Here is a 16129-nt window from a genome sequence, read left to right as displayed (position 1 = left end):
TTGCTGATGCAAGGAAGGTATTTCTCCTTCCAAGGGCGATGTATTCAGCTTTTGGGTTAAAAAGGAGATGCTGTCAGGCACAGGTGGTTATCTGGGTAGATTACATAAAAACACACAAGAAATGTTCTTTGTGTTAAAAGAAGAAAAAAGAAAAAACAAAACTTGGCCAGGCACAGTGGCTCACATCTATAATCCCAGAACTTTGGGAGGCCAAGGCGGACAGATTGCTTAAGGTCAGGAGTTTGAGACCAGCCTGGTCAACATGGCAAAACCCCATCTCTACCAAAAATACAAAAATTAGCCAGGTGTGGTGGCACACTCCTGTAATCCTAGCTACTCAGGAGGCTGAGGCATGAGAATCGCTTGAACCTGGGAGGCAGAGGTTGCAGTGAGCCAAGATCACACCTCTGCACTCCAGCCTGGGCGACAGAGCTAGACTCTGTCTCAAAAAAACCCCCAAAAAACCTTGTTTCCTCAAAAACTTAAATATAGAATTACCACAAGACCCAGCAATTCTACTACTGGCTGTATCTCCAAAGAATCGAAAGCAGAAACATGAACAGGAATTTGTAGAACCATGTTTATAGCAGCATTATCCCCAGTGAGCCGAGATTGTGCCGCTGCACTCTGGCCTGGGCAAGAGGGCGAGACTCTGTCTCAAAAAATAAAAATAAAAAACAAAAAAAGAAGTCCCAAAGTAGGGTAGCTCCTGAATTAGTTAACTCAATTGTTCAAACCAAGTTCTTACCATCATTCTGCTCTGCCATCCAGAGCATGTCATTTCAGAAAGACCATCTCTTCTCGCATCTGTTTCTTTGGAATGACTCCTGCCTTCTTTCCTTCCTTCCTGCCTTCTTGCCTTCTTTCCTTCCTTTCCTCTGTCCCTCCCTCCTTCCTTCCTTGACAGGATCTCAGTCTGTCACACAGGCTGGAGTGCAGTGATGTGTTCATAGCTGATTGCAACCTTGACTCCTGCACTCAAGTGATCCTCCCACCTCAGCCTCCCAAGTAGCTGGGACAACAGGCACGCACCACCACGCCTGGCTAATTTTAAAATTTTTTATAGACAGGTCTCACTATATCAGCCCAGGCTGATCTCAAACTCCTGAGCTCAAGCAATCCTCCCATCTCAGCCTCCCAAAGTGCTGAGATTACAGGTTTGAGCCAGTAAGCCCGGCGCCTACGTCTTTCTTTAGAAGCACCACAACACATTTCCTCTTGTGTTTCATAGCCATACACTTGTTTTCATACCCATTCCTACACCAGTCACCCACAAGTAGAATGGGACTAACATGATATTCCTGAATTGGGGATGAAGTTGTCTTTCTCAAGAATTTAAAACCTGAATAAAATTGGGGATTCTGTTAACAAGGAAAATAGAATGGTTTGTTTGTTTCTTTCTTTATTTATTTATAGAGGGGGTCTCACTCAGCACTCACTGCAGCCTCCACCTCCTGGGCTCAAATGATTCCCCACCAACTGCCACCCAGCTTCCAGAGTAGCTGGGACCGTAGGCGCACGCCACCATATCTGGCTATTTTTTCTTTTTCTTTTTCTTTTTTGTTTTTTTTTTGAGATAGAGTCTTGCTCTGTCATCCAGGCTAGAGTGCAATGGTGCAATCTCGACTCACTGCAGCCTCTGCAGTGAATGGATATGAAAACAAGTGTATGGCTATGAAACACAAGAGGAAATTTGTTGTGGGGCTTCTAAAGAAAGATGTAGGGGCTGGGCCTACTGGCTCAAACCTGTAATCTCAGCACTTTGGGAGGCTGAGATGGGAGGATTGCTTGAGCTCATGAGTTCGAGATCAGCCTGGGCTGATATAGTGAGACCTGTCTAGAACTCCCGGGTTCAAGCGATTCTCCTGCCTCAGCCTCCCGAGTAGCTGGAATTACAGGCGCCCACCACCACACCCAACTAATTTTTTGTATTTTTAGTAGGGACAGAGTTTGGCCATGTTGGCCAGGCTGGTCTCAAACTCCTGGCCTCAGGTGATCCACCTACCTCAGCCTCCCAAAGTGCTGGGATTACAGGCATGAGCCACCACGCCCTCCCTCCACTTGGCTATATTTTCTATTTTTTGTTGAGAAAAGGGGTCTCACTATGTTGCCCAGGCTGATCTTGAACTCCTGGGCTCGAGGGATCCTCCTGCCTCCCAAAGTGCTGGGATTTCAGGCATGAGCTCCCATGCCCCACTTAGAATGAATTTTAAATGGGCAACTGAGTGTCTGCTACACCCCTGAGACTGACAAGCTCTCGGGATTAATGGACACATGGGAAGGATTGTTTCAAGCGTGCTTCTATTACCAACTAGCAAGTGGGGAGTATGAGTTCCCAAATTCTGGGTCGAAGGTGGCTCACTTACAGATTCTCATTCCAACCTGTGAGATGGCGTAAAGGAAGAGTGGGGCGTACTCTTTATTTTTAAGGTCATGACCTCTGCACAAACAGTTCCCTCTACTTCCTGCCCTAAGTAAGCCCTGGCTCTTCCCTGACAGTCCTTGAAGCCCTTACCAGGGAATGGTGGTCCTTCTCCCAACCCCATGGTGTCCTCTGTCCTCCACACCTCTATTACTAGATCCATAGGCCTCTATCTTGAGTAAGTGCTGAAGCTGCTGGCATCTGGCTCTACCACCTTCTTTCTGTGCCTTCTCTTGATGATGCCTACTCATCAATCAATCAACCAACCAATCAACCCTTATTCTCAGAGGGCTTTGGCAACTGGCTTATCCTTCTCACTCCAGTTCCTACTGCCATACTGGTGACTTTAATGACCCAGGACCTGGCCGAACTCCTGGCCCCTCAGCTCCTGTCCCTTCTTATTCCAATGACCTTCACCTCCACTCTGCTTTAGCCACCATCTCCCTGGACCATGTCCTGGACCTCAGTTTCTCCTGGAAAAAATCTTCCTCTAAAGTCTCACATTTCTCTGATCACAGGCTTGCACCTTCTGTTCTTTTGATCATTCCAGCTTAGCAGTTCTTTGAACTCCAGAATGCCTTGGCCCTTCCACCTTCTCCCGGTCAGGACCCTCCTTCCTCCAATTCCTTTCCCATCCAGCCTAGATTCCATGATCTTTGCTATATCCAGGCACGGATGTTGTGAACGACTCCCCGACATCCATTCCAACCCAGATGGTTGGTCCAAGCGGGTCATGGTCATTCCCTGTCTTTTGTCAGGAGAGGAACAGGCATGTGACTCACTTCTAGCACTAGAGGGTAGAGTGAGGTGGGGCGAAAGGGACTCTGGGAAAGATTTTCCCATGAAAGAGACAAAAGAATTGATTATCTTTCTTTCTGAGGACGAACCCAACAACAAGGGTGGCAGTACAGAGAGACAGAAAGAACCCAGATCCTTGACTATGTTGTCAAGCCACTAAATCAACCCACTCTGAAGCTTATCTTCCCCCAGAATATCCTAGTACATGAAATAATCATTTATTTCATATTTAAGCCAGCTTGAGTCAGGCATTCTGCTACTTTCAGACAAACGCACCCTAAATAACATAATTTGCAACTTGTGGCAAAAGCCCAATCCTGGATCAATGTAAATTTCCTTCCATCGTGTTTTTATACCTGTTCTGGTTAGACTGGTGGAGAAGACAAAAGGCCCTTAGTCCTCCAGAAACCTCAGACGTCTCTCTACCATCCACCATTAGGAGAGCCTTAGTTTTCCTCATCTATCTCCAGCCTTTGTTTAGGGTTGCAGAAGACCTGGGTTGTTATGTAAAATGGCCAGCTATCTTGACTAGGAAACAGATATTTTTTGAATTTCCCAAGGATAGCATGGGTATTCAGCTTGGGTAGAGAGGAATAGAGGGGAGATCTTGAGGTTTAAATAAACCCAGCATTTATAAGAAGGTAGGGTAGGTATATCCAAATTAAGCTGAGTGAACCAAGTCATTCCCAGTGGCTGAGTTGAGTCAGGGGACAAAGAAAAGCTTTCTGCCCTGTGTTGTGGCCTGACAGGGGATGCAAGTCCCAGGAAAGGGTGATCTATGGGCAGAGCAACAGAATCAGCCTTTTGCTCCTGTATCTTGGGCCTGGCTAGTTACAGTCCCAGTAACACATGTTGACACCATAACAAACAGTAGACACCAATGATGACATATCTTAAAATTATGTGAACCACTTGGCAAGTCCTGGTGGGTTGCTGGGTGTGGAGGTGGAAGGCCGTTCCTGTTGGTGGGAAGGCCCCAGGTTGCTCCCATAATCTGTCACCTAGACTGCTGGCAATAACAAATTCATGGTCTCTAATTCTTACCACCACCCGGGAATTCCTGTTTTCCCTGTTGGCGCTCTCCTCCCATTCACCATAGCAACTATTTTGAATCTTCTCGACACTCATCCCACTTCCCACCCTCTTGCCTTCCCTCTCATTCTCATCAGACAACTCTGCCTCCTATTTCTTTTTCTTTTCTTTTCTTTTCTTTCCCTCCTTCCTTCCTTCCTTTCCTTCCTTCCTTCTTTTTCTTTTTCTCTTTCTTTCTTTTTCTTTTTTTTTTTTTGAGACAGGGTCTTACTCCGTTGCCCAGACTGGGGTGAAGTGGTACAATCATGGCTTATTGCAGTCTTGACCTCCGAGTTCAAGGTGATCCTCCTACCTCAGCCTCTCAAGTGGCTGGGACAACCCTGCCTCCTATTTCAATATTTGTGTTGAACTCAGGAGTTCGAGACCAGCCTGGCCAACATGGTGAAACCCTGTCTCTACTAAAAAAAATACAAAAATTAGCTGGGGGTGGTGGTGCACGCCTGTAATCCCAGCTACTAAGGAGGCTGAGGCAGGAGAATCTCTTGAACCCAGGAGGTGGAGGTTGCAGTGAGCCAAGATCATGCCACTGCACTCCAGGCTGGGCGACAGAGCAAGACTCCATCTCGTGGCTCATGCCTGTAATCCCAGCACTTTGGGAGGCCGAGGCGGGTGGATCACTTGAGGTCAAGAGTTCAAGACCAGCCTGGCCAACATGGTGAAACCCCATCTCTACTAAAAATACAGAAGTAGCTGAATATGTTGGCACACGCCTATAATCCCAGCTACTTGGGAAGTTGAGGCAGAAGAATTCCTTGAACCCGGGAGGTAGAGGTTGCAGTAAGTTGAGATCGCACCACTGCACTCCAGCCTGGGCAACAAGAGCGAAACTGTGTCTCAAAAAAAAAGAAAAAGAAAATATTTTTTATTTTTATTTTGCTATGTTGTCCAGGCTGGTCTCAAAATCCTGGCCTCAAGTGATCCTCCCACCTCTGCCTCCCAAGTAGCTGGGACTATGGGCATGAGCACAAGACTTCACACAAAATAGATGCCATCTGATTGGGACTACCCTTACCTTACTTGCTTATTTGCAACTAAACTCACCTTTTCCTCTATCCCACAGATGTTGTAGCACTGTCCAGTTGAACTTTCTACAATAGTAGGCAAGTTCTGTATGTCTTTGCTGTTCAATATGGTAGCCATTAGCTACATCTGGCTATTGAAATACGGCTTGTACAACTGAAGAAGTGAATTTTAAATTTTATTTCATTTTAATTAATTTAAATTGAAGTAGCCACATGGGGTGAGTGGCCACCCTATTAGGCAGCACCAGTTTAGCATAACTAAAAGAAAAACATTTTCAGATACCAAGGCACGGGGGTTTCTGCTAACCCTCTGACATCACTAGGTAATAGACTCTTGATCAACTTATTTTAAGAATTCTGGGCCAGGCACAGTGGCTTATGCCTATAATCTCAGCATTTTGGGAGGCTGAGGCAGGCGGATCACCTGAGGTCGGGAGTTCGAGACCAGCCTGACCAACATGGAGAAACCTCGTTTCTACTAAAAATACAAAATTAGCCAGGCATGGTGGCACATTCCTATAATCCCAGCTACTTGAGAGGCTGAGGCAGGAGAATCACTTGAACCCAGGAGGCGGGGGTTGCAGTGAGCTGAGACATTGCACTCCACTCCCATGTGCAACAAGAACAAAACTCAGTCTCAAAAGAAAAGGAATTCTGAATTAGGTGATGAGAAGGAAGCAAGAGAGAGTTAAAAAGGCACATTCACTGACAAATAGCCCTGGAGAAATATAGAGGAAAATAATATTGCTTTGACATGTTGTTTTAGTCATGGCAGTTATCAAGAAAGAAACCACAGTGAACCATGGCTGGAACATTGCACACCGGACAGAGAAGAAAAGCCTTGGCCGGGTGCAGTGGCTCACGCCTGTAATCCCAGCACTTTGCACGGATCACGAGGTCAGGAGATCGAGACCATCCTGGCTAACACGGTGAAACCCCGTCTCTACTAAAAATACAAAAAAATTAGCTGGGCATGGTGGCGGGCGCCTGTAGTCCCAGCTACTTAGGAGGCTGAGGCAGGAGAATGGTGTGAACCTGGAAGGCGGAGCTTGTAGTGAGCCAAGACTGTGCCACTGCACTCCAGTCTGGGCGACAGAGCGAGACTCCATCTCAAGAAAAAAAAGAAAAAAAGAAGAAAAGCCTTGTATCGTGGCTGCAAAGCCCCGCTGGTACGGACATGTTCACAGAGTCTGTGAGAAGAAGTATGGAACACCAGCCAGGTAGAGGAGAGTGAGGTGTCATCATCAGTTGAGTAATTTCAAAGGGTGTCCAGTTATCTGTTTGCATTTTCTATCTTTAATGCAAAATGTGTGCAATACAAATAGAATGGTAACTTGCATGTCCCATTTTGTGTAGCGATTTTGCTCACTTTTGGAGACTCTTATTGGGGCAGTCCTGGAGAAATAGCTGAGAGAGCAAAACAGCTAAATATTCATTATTTTCTTAAGTGGTCGATAGCTGCAAAAGCTCTATTTCATTTCTTAAACAGTTTCTTTCAGTCTCTTTACCTCTAGGTATGCTAGTTTACAAGGACTCCAGATGCCCTGGGAGCTTCAAAATGTTTCGCCAATTATCAGAGGAAGGTAAGGCCTGCTGGAAACCAGAGCAAACCAGAATCAGGGACCCCTTGTTATCTTTAGATCATTAACATATTATTATAATACTAAAATCCCCACCCATAGAAGAAAATTACCATTTTCTGACCATGCATTGTATGAAGAGACATGTTTATGGTGTGCCTGCGCATCTAAAGTTCCTCCCTACACAGACTTACAAACCTTTCCACCCCATATCTAACTCTTTAAAATTCTCCAGCTTTCCACAGCTTGGGGAGGAGGAGGTGTTTCTGGAGTGAGAGGTCACCCCTTCTTCTCTGGCCAGAGAATAAATCCAGCCGGCCTTTTTTTTTTTTTCCCAATTTGGGTGTTCTTTCTTTGCAACTGATATAAAGTAAGGAAAGGACTCAGTTTACCCATGACAGTTCTATCACTTTATATTTTGAAAAGTTACACACCTTTTCCAATCTGTAAAGTTTGAGTACATTTTCCTCTCCCCTCGGACCTCCCCTAAAAGAGTAGCCAATTGTTTAAAGATCCTATTTGGAGGAATTTATTTCTCCCCTGATGTAAATGCTTTTATCACACACTAAGTTCCTACTTTTTTTTTTTTTTTCATACAGGGTCTCACTCTGTTGCCCAGGCTGGAGTGCAGTGGCATGAACATGGCTCACTGCAGCCTTGACCTTCCGGGCTCAAGTGATCCTCCCACCTCAGCCTCCCCAGTGGTTGAGACCACAGGCATGCACCACCACTGGCTGATTTATTTTTATATCTTGTAGAGACAGGGTCTCCCTCTGTTGCCCAGGATGATCTTGAACTCCTGGGCTCAAGCAATCCTGCTGCTTTGGCTGCCCAAAGTGCTGGGATTACAGGTGTGAGCCATCACACCCGGCCTCCACCTATCTTCGTGTTTAATACTTGACTCCATTCTGTTCCAGTAATTTATCTCTCAGGTCCCTTACTAGAGGGGCTTTAATTACACAGCTTTACCATCGCTCTTAATATCTCCTTGGCCACCGGCTTATTTGTGAAGTGTTCATCCCGTGGCCTCTGGATACTCACTGTCTCCTGGTCTTCCTCTCCTCCCTAGTGCCTCAGCTAGTCTCCTTGATGTTGGTGTCCTTTAGGGAGCTGTCTTCAGCCCCCCTCCATGTCACTGTACCCTCTCCCTGGGTAGGACCCTGGCTCCACTCCTGCCCTTTCCGCCCATTTTCCAGGGTGCAGCCAGAGTGCTCTGAGTTGCAAATGAGATCATGCCACACCGTTGTTTATAAACCCACTTATTGCTCTCAGGGAAAATTCTAGACAGACTCCTTAACAACAGCACATAACGGCTGGACGAGGTTCAGGTGAATGTAGTCTGTTGGGAGGTGACCCAGGAAGAGGCATGGGGAAGGGAGGCAGGGAAGGGAAGGCAGTCGACACAGGAAGCACTAAAAAGGAGGTCACGACTAGGCGTGGCGGCTCACGCCTGTAATTCCAGCACTTTGGGAGGTTGAGGTGGTTGGATCACTTGAGGTCAGGAGTTCGTGACCAGCCTGGCCAACATAGTGAAACCCTGTCTCTACTAAAAATACAAAAATTAGCTGGGCGTGGTGGAGGGCGCCTGTAATCCCACCTACTCGGGGAGGCTGAGGCAGGAGAATCGTTTGAACCCGAGAGGGGAAGGTTGCAGTGAGCCGAGATGGCGCCGCTGCACTGCAACCTGGGCGACAGAGCGAGATTCCATCTCAGGGGTGGGAGCGGAGAGGGGTGGAATTAAAAAAGGAAGGGTAGGTCACGGCTGTGGGCATCTGGGCTCTGTCCCACTAGGGCCCTCTGGAGACTGCCTAGACATGCCTCAGTGCTGTCCCACCTGAGGGAATTGGGGTATTTAATCAGCAGTCCCCCAGCCGCTATTCTCTGAGAGCTCTCTCTCTTCTTTCTCTCTCTCTCTCTCTCTCGCTCCTTCCTTTTCTTCTTCCTCCTTTCTCCCTCTCTTCTCCCCTCATGAACGTCAGCGTTTGACGCCATGTTTGTTTGTGGCCCCGCCCACAGCCATAGCTGATTGGACTGGGGATAAATAGGCCAATCGTTCCCCTTGAATTCCGGAACTGGGTAATGGATCTGGGCTTGCACTCGAACTGTGGACACCTAACCTTGAAGGCAGCGTTGGACCACGTGCCCTGGGAGAAACAGAGGAATCCACTGTTTACTGAGGCTCACAATGGGCGCACAGAGAGACAAACAGAGGCGGGCCCACGCAGCTTCAGACTGAAAGAGCAACTTCAGCTCAGAACAGTTTATTTTCTGATTCTATTAATAGGTTCTCATGAGGTTGGGCCACATTTCCTGCACTTGAGCTCTGTGAGATAAGTGTTTCCTCAGAAAAACCTCCCTTTTCTGCTGAAGAATGTCACCTGATTTTCTGTAAATTGTAAACACATACACACACGACTAAGAAATCCACCATTCAATCCCCAATCCCCATTTCTTCACACGTGGCTTCCTACTCCACAAAGAAACAGAGACCACCATTCTCAACATCCCACTTAGTCTATCAAAATCTTTGAATGGCTCAAATGGTTCCATTTTCTCTACATCCTTGCAACACACACACATTTTCCCATGACTCCATTAAAGACCATTCTTACCTCTCTTTCTTTCTTTTTTTAGACGGAGTCTCGCTCTGTCACCCAGGCTGGAGTGCAGTGGCGCGATCTTGGCTCAGTGCAACTTTCACCTCCTAGGTTCAAGTGATTCTTCTATCTCACCCTTCCGAGTAGCTGGGGTTACAGGCGGGCGCCATCACACCCGGCTAATTTTTGTATTTTTAGTAGAGACAGGTTTTGCCATGTTGGCCAGGCTGGTCTTGAACTCCTGATCTCAGATGATCCACCCACCTCGGCCTCCCAAAGTGCTGGGATTACAGGCGTGAGCCACAGCACCTGGCCTCTTACCTCTCTTTTTCCTCCTAGCCAAGCCTATAGAAAAAATAGTCCATGCCTGTCTCCACTCTCTCCTCTCATTAGTCCTTACTTGCACTATTTTGTGGGAAAGGTTTCATTTTGAAGATGTGACTTGAAGTGTCTGTGGGATATATAGGTTCATAGGTTCGTAGACTATGCACAGAATTCAGATATGGTCTGGAGATACAGATTTAGCGTTCGGTGATTTAAAAAGTAATGAACGCAGGCCAGGCGCAGTGGCTTACCTGAGGTCGGGAGTTCGAGACCAGCCTGACCAACATGGAGAAACCCTGTCTCCACTAAAAATACAAAAAATTAGCCGGGTGTGGTGGCGCATGCCTGTAATCCCAGCTACTCAGGAGGCTGAGGCAGGAGAATCTCTTGAACCCAGGAGGCAGAGGTTGCAGTGAGCCTAGATCACACCATGGCACTCCAGCCTGGGCAACAAGAGTGAAACTGTCTCAAAAAAAAAAAGTAATGAACGCATATGGTAGAAAAAATTCAGATACAAGCAGGGTGATAAATAAATCGTCAAACACCGACTAATTCCCCCAGCCCCAGCTCCCTTCCCGGAGACCACCTTGTATATCCTTCCAGACATGCTAGCTTTATGGGCATGGGACCTGTGCAGTCATATAGGGACCCACACTTAGAAGGAATCTGAATTTGTTTAACGCTTTGCTGTCACCATTTTGAAATGTTTAACTTTTAAATAAGGGACTTCACATTTTCATTTTGCACTGGGCCTTGCAAATTATATAGTAGATCCTGTTTCCAGTTATATTCCATGCATAATTAAACATATTATATATATATATATATAATATGTTTAATTATGCATGGAATATATATATAATATATATATTATATATATATTATATATATATTATATATATATATATTATATATATAATATATATATATATACCCCCTCCTCCCACCTGCTTCGCATTTAGCATTTGATTATTCTTAAAACAATGTGTGTGGATGAAATTTCCCAGAGAGAAGATGCAATAGTCATTAGCGCTGTTCACCAAATATTTCTGCTTCTGCAGTTTCTGGATACATGGGGGATAATATGCGGGAATTGCATTTCCTGGTTCCCTAGTGGTTGGGTAGGACTAAGTGATTAGTTTTGACCAATGAGTAATGAGTAGAAGTGAGTGCATTTCTAGGTCAGAGCTTTTTTTTTTTTTTTTGGTAACTTTATATTCTTTCCATCACAAGTTCAGAACATTGAATTGCTACTGTGAGACTCTCCATAGTTCTCATTAAAGAGTTCAAGACAGTGGCTGTTCCGTTAGCCTTGATCTCTGAGTGACTACAGAGAGAAGAGCCTTCTGGGAGATCCATGATGGACATGTAGTGTGGGTGAGAATTAAATCATCACTGTTATAAGCCATGAGACTCTGAGAGTGCTTTCTTATTTGAGCATTACCTGTCCTATCCTGATAGGAACATAAAAAGTGCTGAGAGACAATTTGTTGGAACTGAAATTCACAGGGAGAAGAGAGCCAGAGAAAGTTAAGACAAAGGTCAGATGCAGTGGCTCATGCCTGTAATCCCAGTACTTTTGGAGGCTGAGGCAGGAGGATCACTTGAGGCCAGGAGTTTGAGACCAGCCTGGGTAACATAGCAAGACCCTATCTCTACAAAATTTAAAAAAAAAATAGCCAGGCTTGGTGGCATGTGCCTGTGGTCCCAGCTATTCAGGAGGCTGTGGCAGGAGGATCGCTGGAGCCCAGAAGTTTGAGGCGGCAGTGAGCTATGATCATGCCACTGTGCTCCAGCCTGGGTGACAGAGCAAGACCCAGTCTCTAAAATAAATAAATTAAATTATTTTTAAAAAAGAAAGATAAGATAAAGAGTTGTAGAGGTACAAATGAGAAACCAGGAGAACATGGGACCCAGGAGAGTCATGGAAACCAAGGGAAAAAACTGCTCCAAGAAGCAGAAAGTGGTCAGTGGTGTTGAATGCATCCAAGAGATCAAGTAAAATAAGGAATAAAATATATCAGCGAAGTCTGGCTACTGAGAAGTCTTTGGTAACCTCGCTGAGAACAGAATCCATGGAGTGGTGGAGGTGGCAATTGTGAAATAGAGGACAAGGGCTGAAGGAGTAGAGAGGGGAGAGCATGAGGGATCAGTGCAAGAGTTCAGCAGAAAGACAAATAGGCCAGGCGCAGTGGCTCACACCTGTAATCCCAGCACTTTGGTAGGCCGAGATGGGCGGATCGTTTGAGGTCAGGAGTTTGAGATCAGCCTGGCCAACATGGTGAAACCTTGTCTCTACTAAAAATACAAAAATTAGCTGGGCATGCTGGTGTGTGCCTGTAATCTCAGCTGCTTGGGAGGCTGGGGTAGGAGAATCTCTTGAACCCAGGAGGCAGAGATGGCAGTAAGCTGAGATCATGCCACTGCACTCCAGCCTGGGCGACAGAATGAGACTCCGTCACAAACAAACAAACAAACAAAAGACAAGAAAATGGACGTCTTAGAGTGGTAGCAAGAGCAACGCTGAAGTGATTTGCCCATTCTGGACATTTCCTATAAATAGAGTCATAAAAGAAGTATCCTGGCCAGGCATGGTGGCTCACGCCTGTAATTCCAGCACTTTGGGAGGCCGAGGAGGGCAGATCACGAAGTCAAGAGATTGAGACCATCCTGGCCAACATGTGAAGCCCCGTTTCTACTAAAAATACAGAAATTAGCTGGGTGTGGGGGTGCACGCCTGTAGTCCCTGCTACTCAGGAGGCTGAGGGAGGAGAATCACTTGAACCCGGGCAGCGGAGGTTGCAGTGAGCTGAGATTGCGCCACTACACTCCAGCCTGGCGACAGAGTGAGACTCCATCTCAAAAAAAAAAAAAAAAAAAGGTGTCCTTTTGCATTTGGCTTATTTCACTTAGTGTAATGTTTTAAAGGCTCATCCATGTTGAAGCATGGGTCAGTGCTTCATTCCTTTTTAAGGATGAATAATATTCCCTTTTATGGACAGACCCCTTTTTGTGGATTCATTTGTCAGTGGATGGACATTTGACTTGTCTGCCTGTCCACTGCTATATCCACTATTCCTGGTGCTCTTGGGAATGAATGAATGAATGAGTGAATGAATAAAATGAACAGAGCTGTCCAAGGTCACAGAGCTGGTAAGATGTGAAACCAGGAAACCAGGATTGGAAGTCAGGCCATTAGTCCCCTACAGCCAATGTTTTTTTTTTTTTTTTTTTTTTTTTTTTTTTTTTTTTTTTTAGAGGGAGTTTTGCTGTTGCCCTGGCTGGAGTGCAGTGGCGTGATGTCGGCTCACTGCAACCTCTGCCTCCTGGGTTCAAGTAACTCTCTTCCCTCAGCCTCCCGAGTAGCTGGGATTACAGGTGCCTGACACCACGTCTGGCTAATTTTTGTATTTTCAGTAGAGATGGGGTTTTCATGTTGGCCAGGCTGGTCTGGAACTCCTGACCTCAAGTGATCTGCTCATCTTGGCCTCCCAAAGTGCTGGGATTACAGGTGTGAGCCACCCTGCACGGCCAGGCCAATGTTCTAAGCATCAGGCTTTACCTGTGAATCTTCTCTTTTTACAGATGAAGATGACTGTATTACTCAGATTCCTGGTGGGAAAGCAATGGTATACTCAAGTGGGGTAACTAATGATGGGACCATTTACAAAGGTGTGGGCAGAGTTAAGAAAAAACAATAAGGTGGTGGTGGGGGCGCGGTGGCTCACGCCTGTAATCCCAGCACTTTGGGAGGCCGAGGTGGACAGATCACAAGGTCAGGAGATCAAGACCATCCTGGCTAACATGGAGAAACGCCATCTCTACTGAAAATATAAAAACAAAATTAGCCGGGCATGGTGGTGGACGCCTGTAGTCCCAGCTACTTGGGAGGCTGAGGCGGGAGAACGGCATGAACTGGGAGACGGAGCTTGCAGTGAGCCGACATCACGCCACTGCACTCCAGCCTGGGCGACAGAGCGACACTGCGTCTCAAAAAAAGAAAAGAAAAGAAAAAGCAATAAGGGATAGTGAACTGCCTGGGGCTGGCAAGAGTGGGGAACCCTTACCACTCCCAGGACTAAAGGAGGGAGTGGTGCCCAGAGGCCCCGCCTATATGCAACTGAGAAGAGTAGGGCCTGGAGTCACGTCCATCCTCACTGCTCTCCAGTCTCCTGAACTGGAAGCCAGAGGTCGGGGGTCGGGGGGGGCGTTGGGGGAGGGGGGATAGGGGAGGGGGGATAGGGGAGGGGGGGCCCTAATACAGTTAGTGTGGGTGGGAATGTACAAATTAGCTCAGACTGGAAAAGTAAAAATCTACCTGGCCACTTAGCAGACTGGAGTAACAGAAATGGATCAAGTCGGCTGCAAAGATAACAGGAAACAATGTTTCTTTGTAGCTGTAAAGTTATAATATTACCCCACCCCCATCTTTGAGTGACTGCTGAAACATTGTCCTTTAAAATCACAGACCATCAGAAAGTTTGCTGTTTGAAATTACGTGACTAAGACTGAAATATTCCAATTTTGCCTGGAGGATCTAAGTCATCTTGACACAGAGAAGCAGCCTCAATTTACAACTTAGGAGCAGAGATTCAGATAAAGAGTTTCTGGACACATTTGACATTTATCTTAGCTTTGTTGCTTCCAAGAAAACAGGGCCCTGGGTCCACTTTGCAATCCAGATTTGAGGTTGACTGCTTTGTACAAGCCTGCTTTGCTTTGAGTCTATCAAAACATGACTTCATTTAGATTTTATCTAAACTCCACTTTCCTCGGAATTCTGTAATAAATCGCTGTCTTCCGCTGTTTGGTGATGTCCTGAGGCTCATCTGGTGGGTGGTGTCCCTCACGGAATAGATCAATAAACCTAGCTTTGTTGGGCTGCCACTTGGTCCCTGGTGATCTTGGGCTGATTGATCTAGGTCATGGGTCGAACTTCCGGGACACAGAGCAGGGTGGAGAGTAACTCAGAGGGTCAAGCAAGAAAGATTCTGCAGATAAATAAAACCCCTCCACCCCTAGCATCCCCACTCCTGCAAATCTGATTTTCCCCACCAACTGCAGACCAGAATATGATAAGGGCTGGTAACTGCAGACCAGAATATGATAAGGGCTGGTAGAAGAAGAAGGGGAGACCTTTATTTACCCAGAGCTCCTATACATCAGGGGCTGAATAAAGGGTTGTAGAAATGAATGAATCAATCTCTGAGTGGGGCTTGAGGCAATAGAAAGTTCTCAGCCCTTTTCTGAGGTACAATGGAAGCTCTGGGTCTTGTGACATTTGCAAGGCTGCCCCCTTTTCCCAACAGAAATGAGTCCAAAACAACGAAAGGAAAGGGGGAAAAGGGGGAATTCTAAAAATGCCCATCCTCTGAATACCATCTTTGTGTAGGCATCTGGGGGAGGCCAGCTGGGGCGAGGTCATCTGCCAACCAGGCCCTTAGGACTTGGCCCTTCTTGTTTATCGCAGTCACGTCTGGGGCAACTGCCAGGGCCCGCCGCCACTCCACAGTCATTGGAAGAGCTCAAAGTTAAAGGCTCCCGCTAAAAATCAGTATGTTTCATTTTGCAGTTACTGGGAGGGGTCTTGCTGTGGCCCCATCTGGGAGAGTTGAGCCCTGGTCCAGCCCCGCGCAGGGAGGGAGCCTGTCACCGTGCCAACCTGCTGCAGCTGCAGTGATGTTTTCCTGTACGAGACAAACAAAGCCACCCGGATCCAAAGCATGAATTATGGCACCATTAAGTTCTTCCACGTGATCGTCTTTTCCTACGTTAGGTAAGTGGGATGCAGGGAGGACCCCAGATCTCTGCAGTGGTTGACAGCACAGAAAGCCCCAGGGGGCAGCTTCAGGTGCACATTCTGAATCTCACATGGTTTTCAAATTTGGACGTGCTTTCACAGCAAACTGGGTGGGAGGGAGGAAGCAGCATCAGGCAAGAGGAAACGGTGCCAGGCTGCAGCAGAGAGAAGCCGTGGAAGGCGAGCAGGATTCATTTCTGATCTACTCCAGGCCCGCCAGGGAGAGCAAGGCAGGGTGTGCCTGGGGAAGGTGGGAAAGCACAGGGCAACATCCTGGATTCCCAGGGAGGAGGCAAGGATCTCAGGGCACTCCTGGCGATCAGGCTGGCATTTGAGTCACCATGCTTGGGAAGAATAGGACCAGGTTTATAAACGTATTTTAACTTCAGGTCACCAACATCGGGAAGGCCCTGCCTTTTGTTTTTTTCTTTTTCTTTTCTTTTCTTTTTTTTTTTTTTTTGAGATGAAGTCTCGCTCTTGTACCCCAGGCTGGA

General features: G+C 46.7%; 1 protein-coding gene across 1 annotated transcript in view; it reads left to right on the top strand.

Moving 5' to 3' along the window:
* LOC129047182 (uncharacterized) overlaps positions 1-16129 on the top strand; it is a 57091-nt gene that overhangs the window by 19172 nt on the left and 21790 nt on the right. The window contains exons 2-4 of the mRNA XM_063711982.1: positions 6849-6917; positions 13421-13507; positions 15452-15611. Of these exons, the coding sequence (XP_063568052.1) occupies positions 6849-6917; positions 13421-13507; positions 15452-15611 (316 nt within the window). The remainder of the gene's footprint in view (positions 1-6848; positions 6918-13420; positions 13508-15451; positions 15612-16129) is intronic.

Source organism: Pongo abelii, chromosome 10 (genome assembly GCF_028885655.2).
Source record: "Pongo abelii isolate AG06213 chromosome 10, NHGRI_mPonAbe1-v2.0_pri, whole genome shotgun sequence".
Taxonomy (NCBI): Eukaryota; Metazoa; Chordata; class Mammalia; order Primates; family Hominidae; genus Pongo; species Pongo abelii.
The sequence above is the reverse complement of the archived record's forward strand: the minus strand, read 5'-3'. Positions and strand labels throughout refer to the sequence as shown.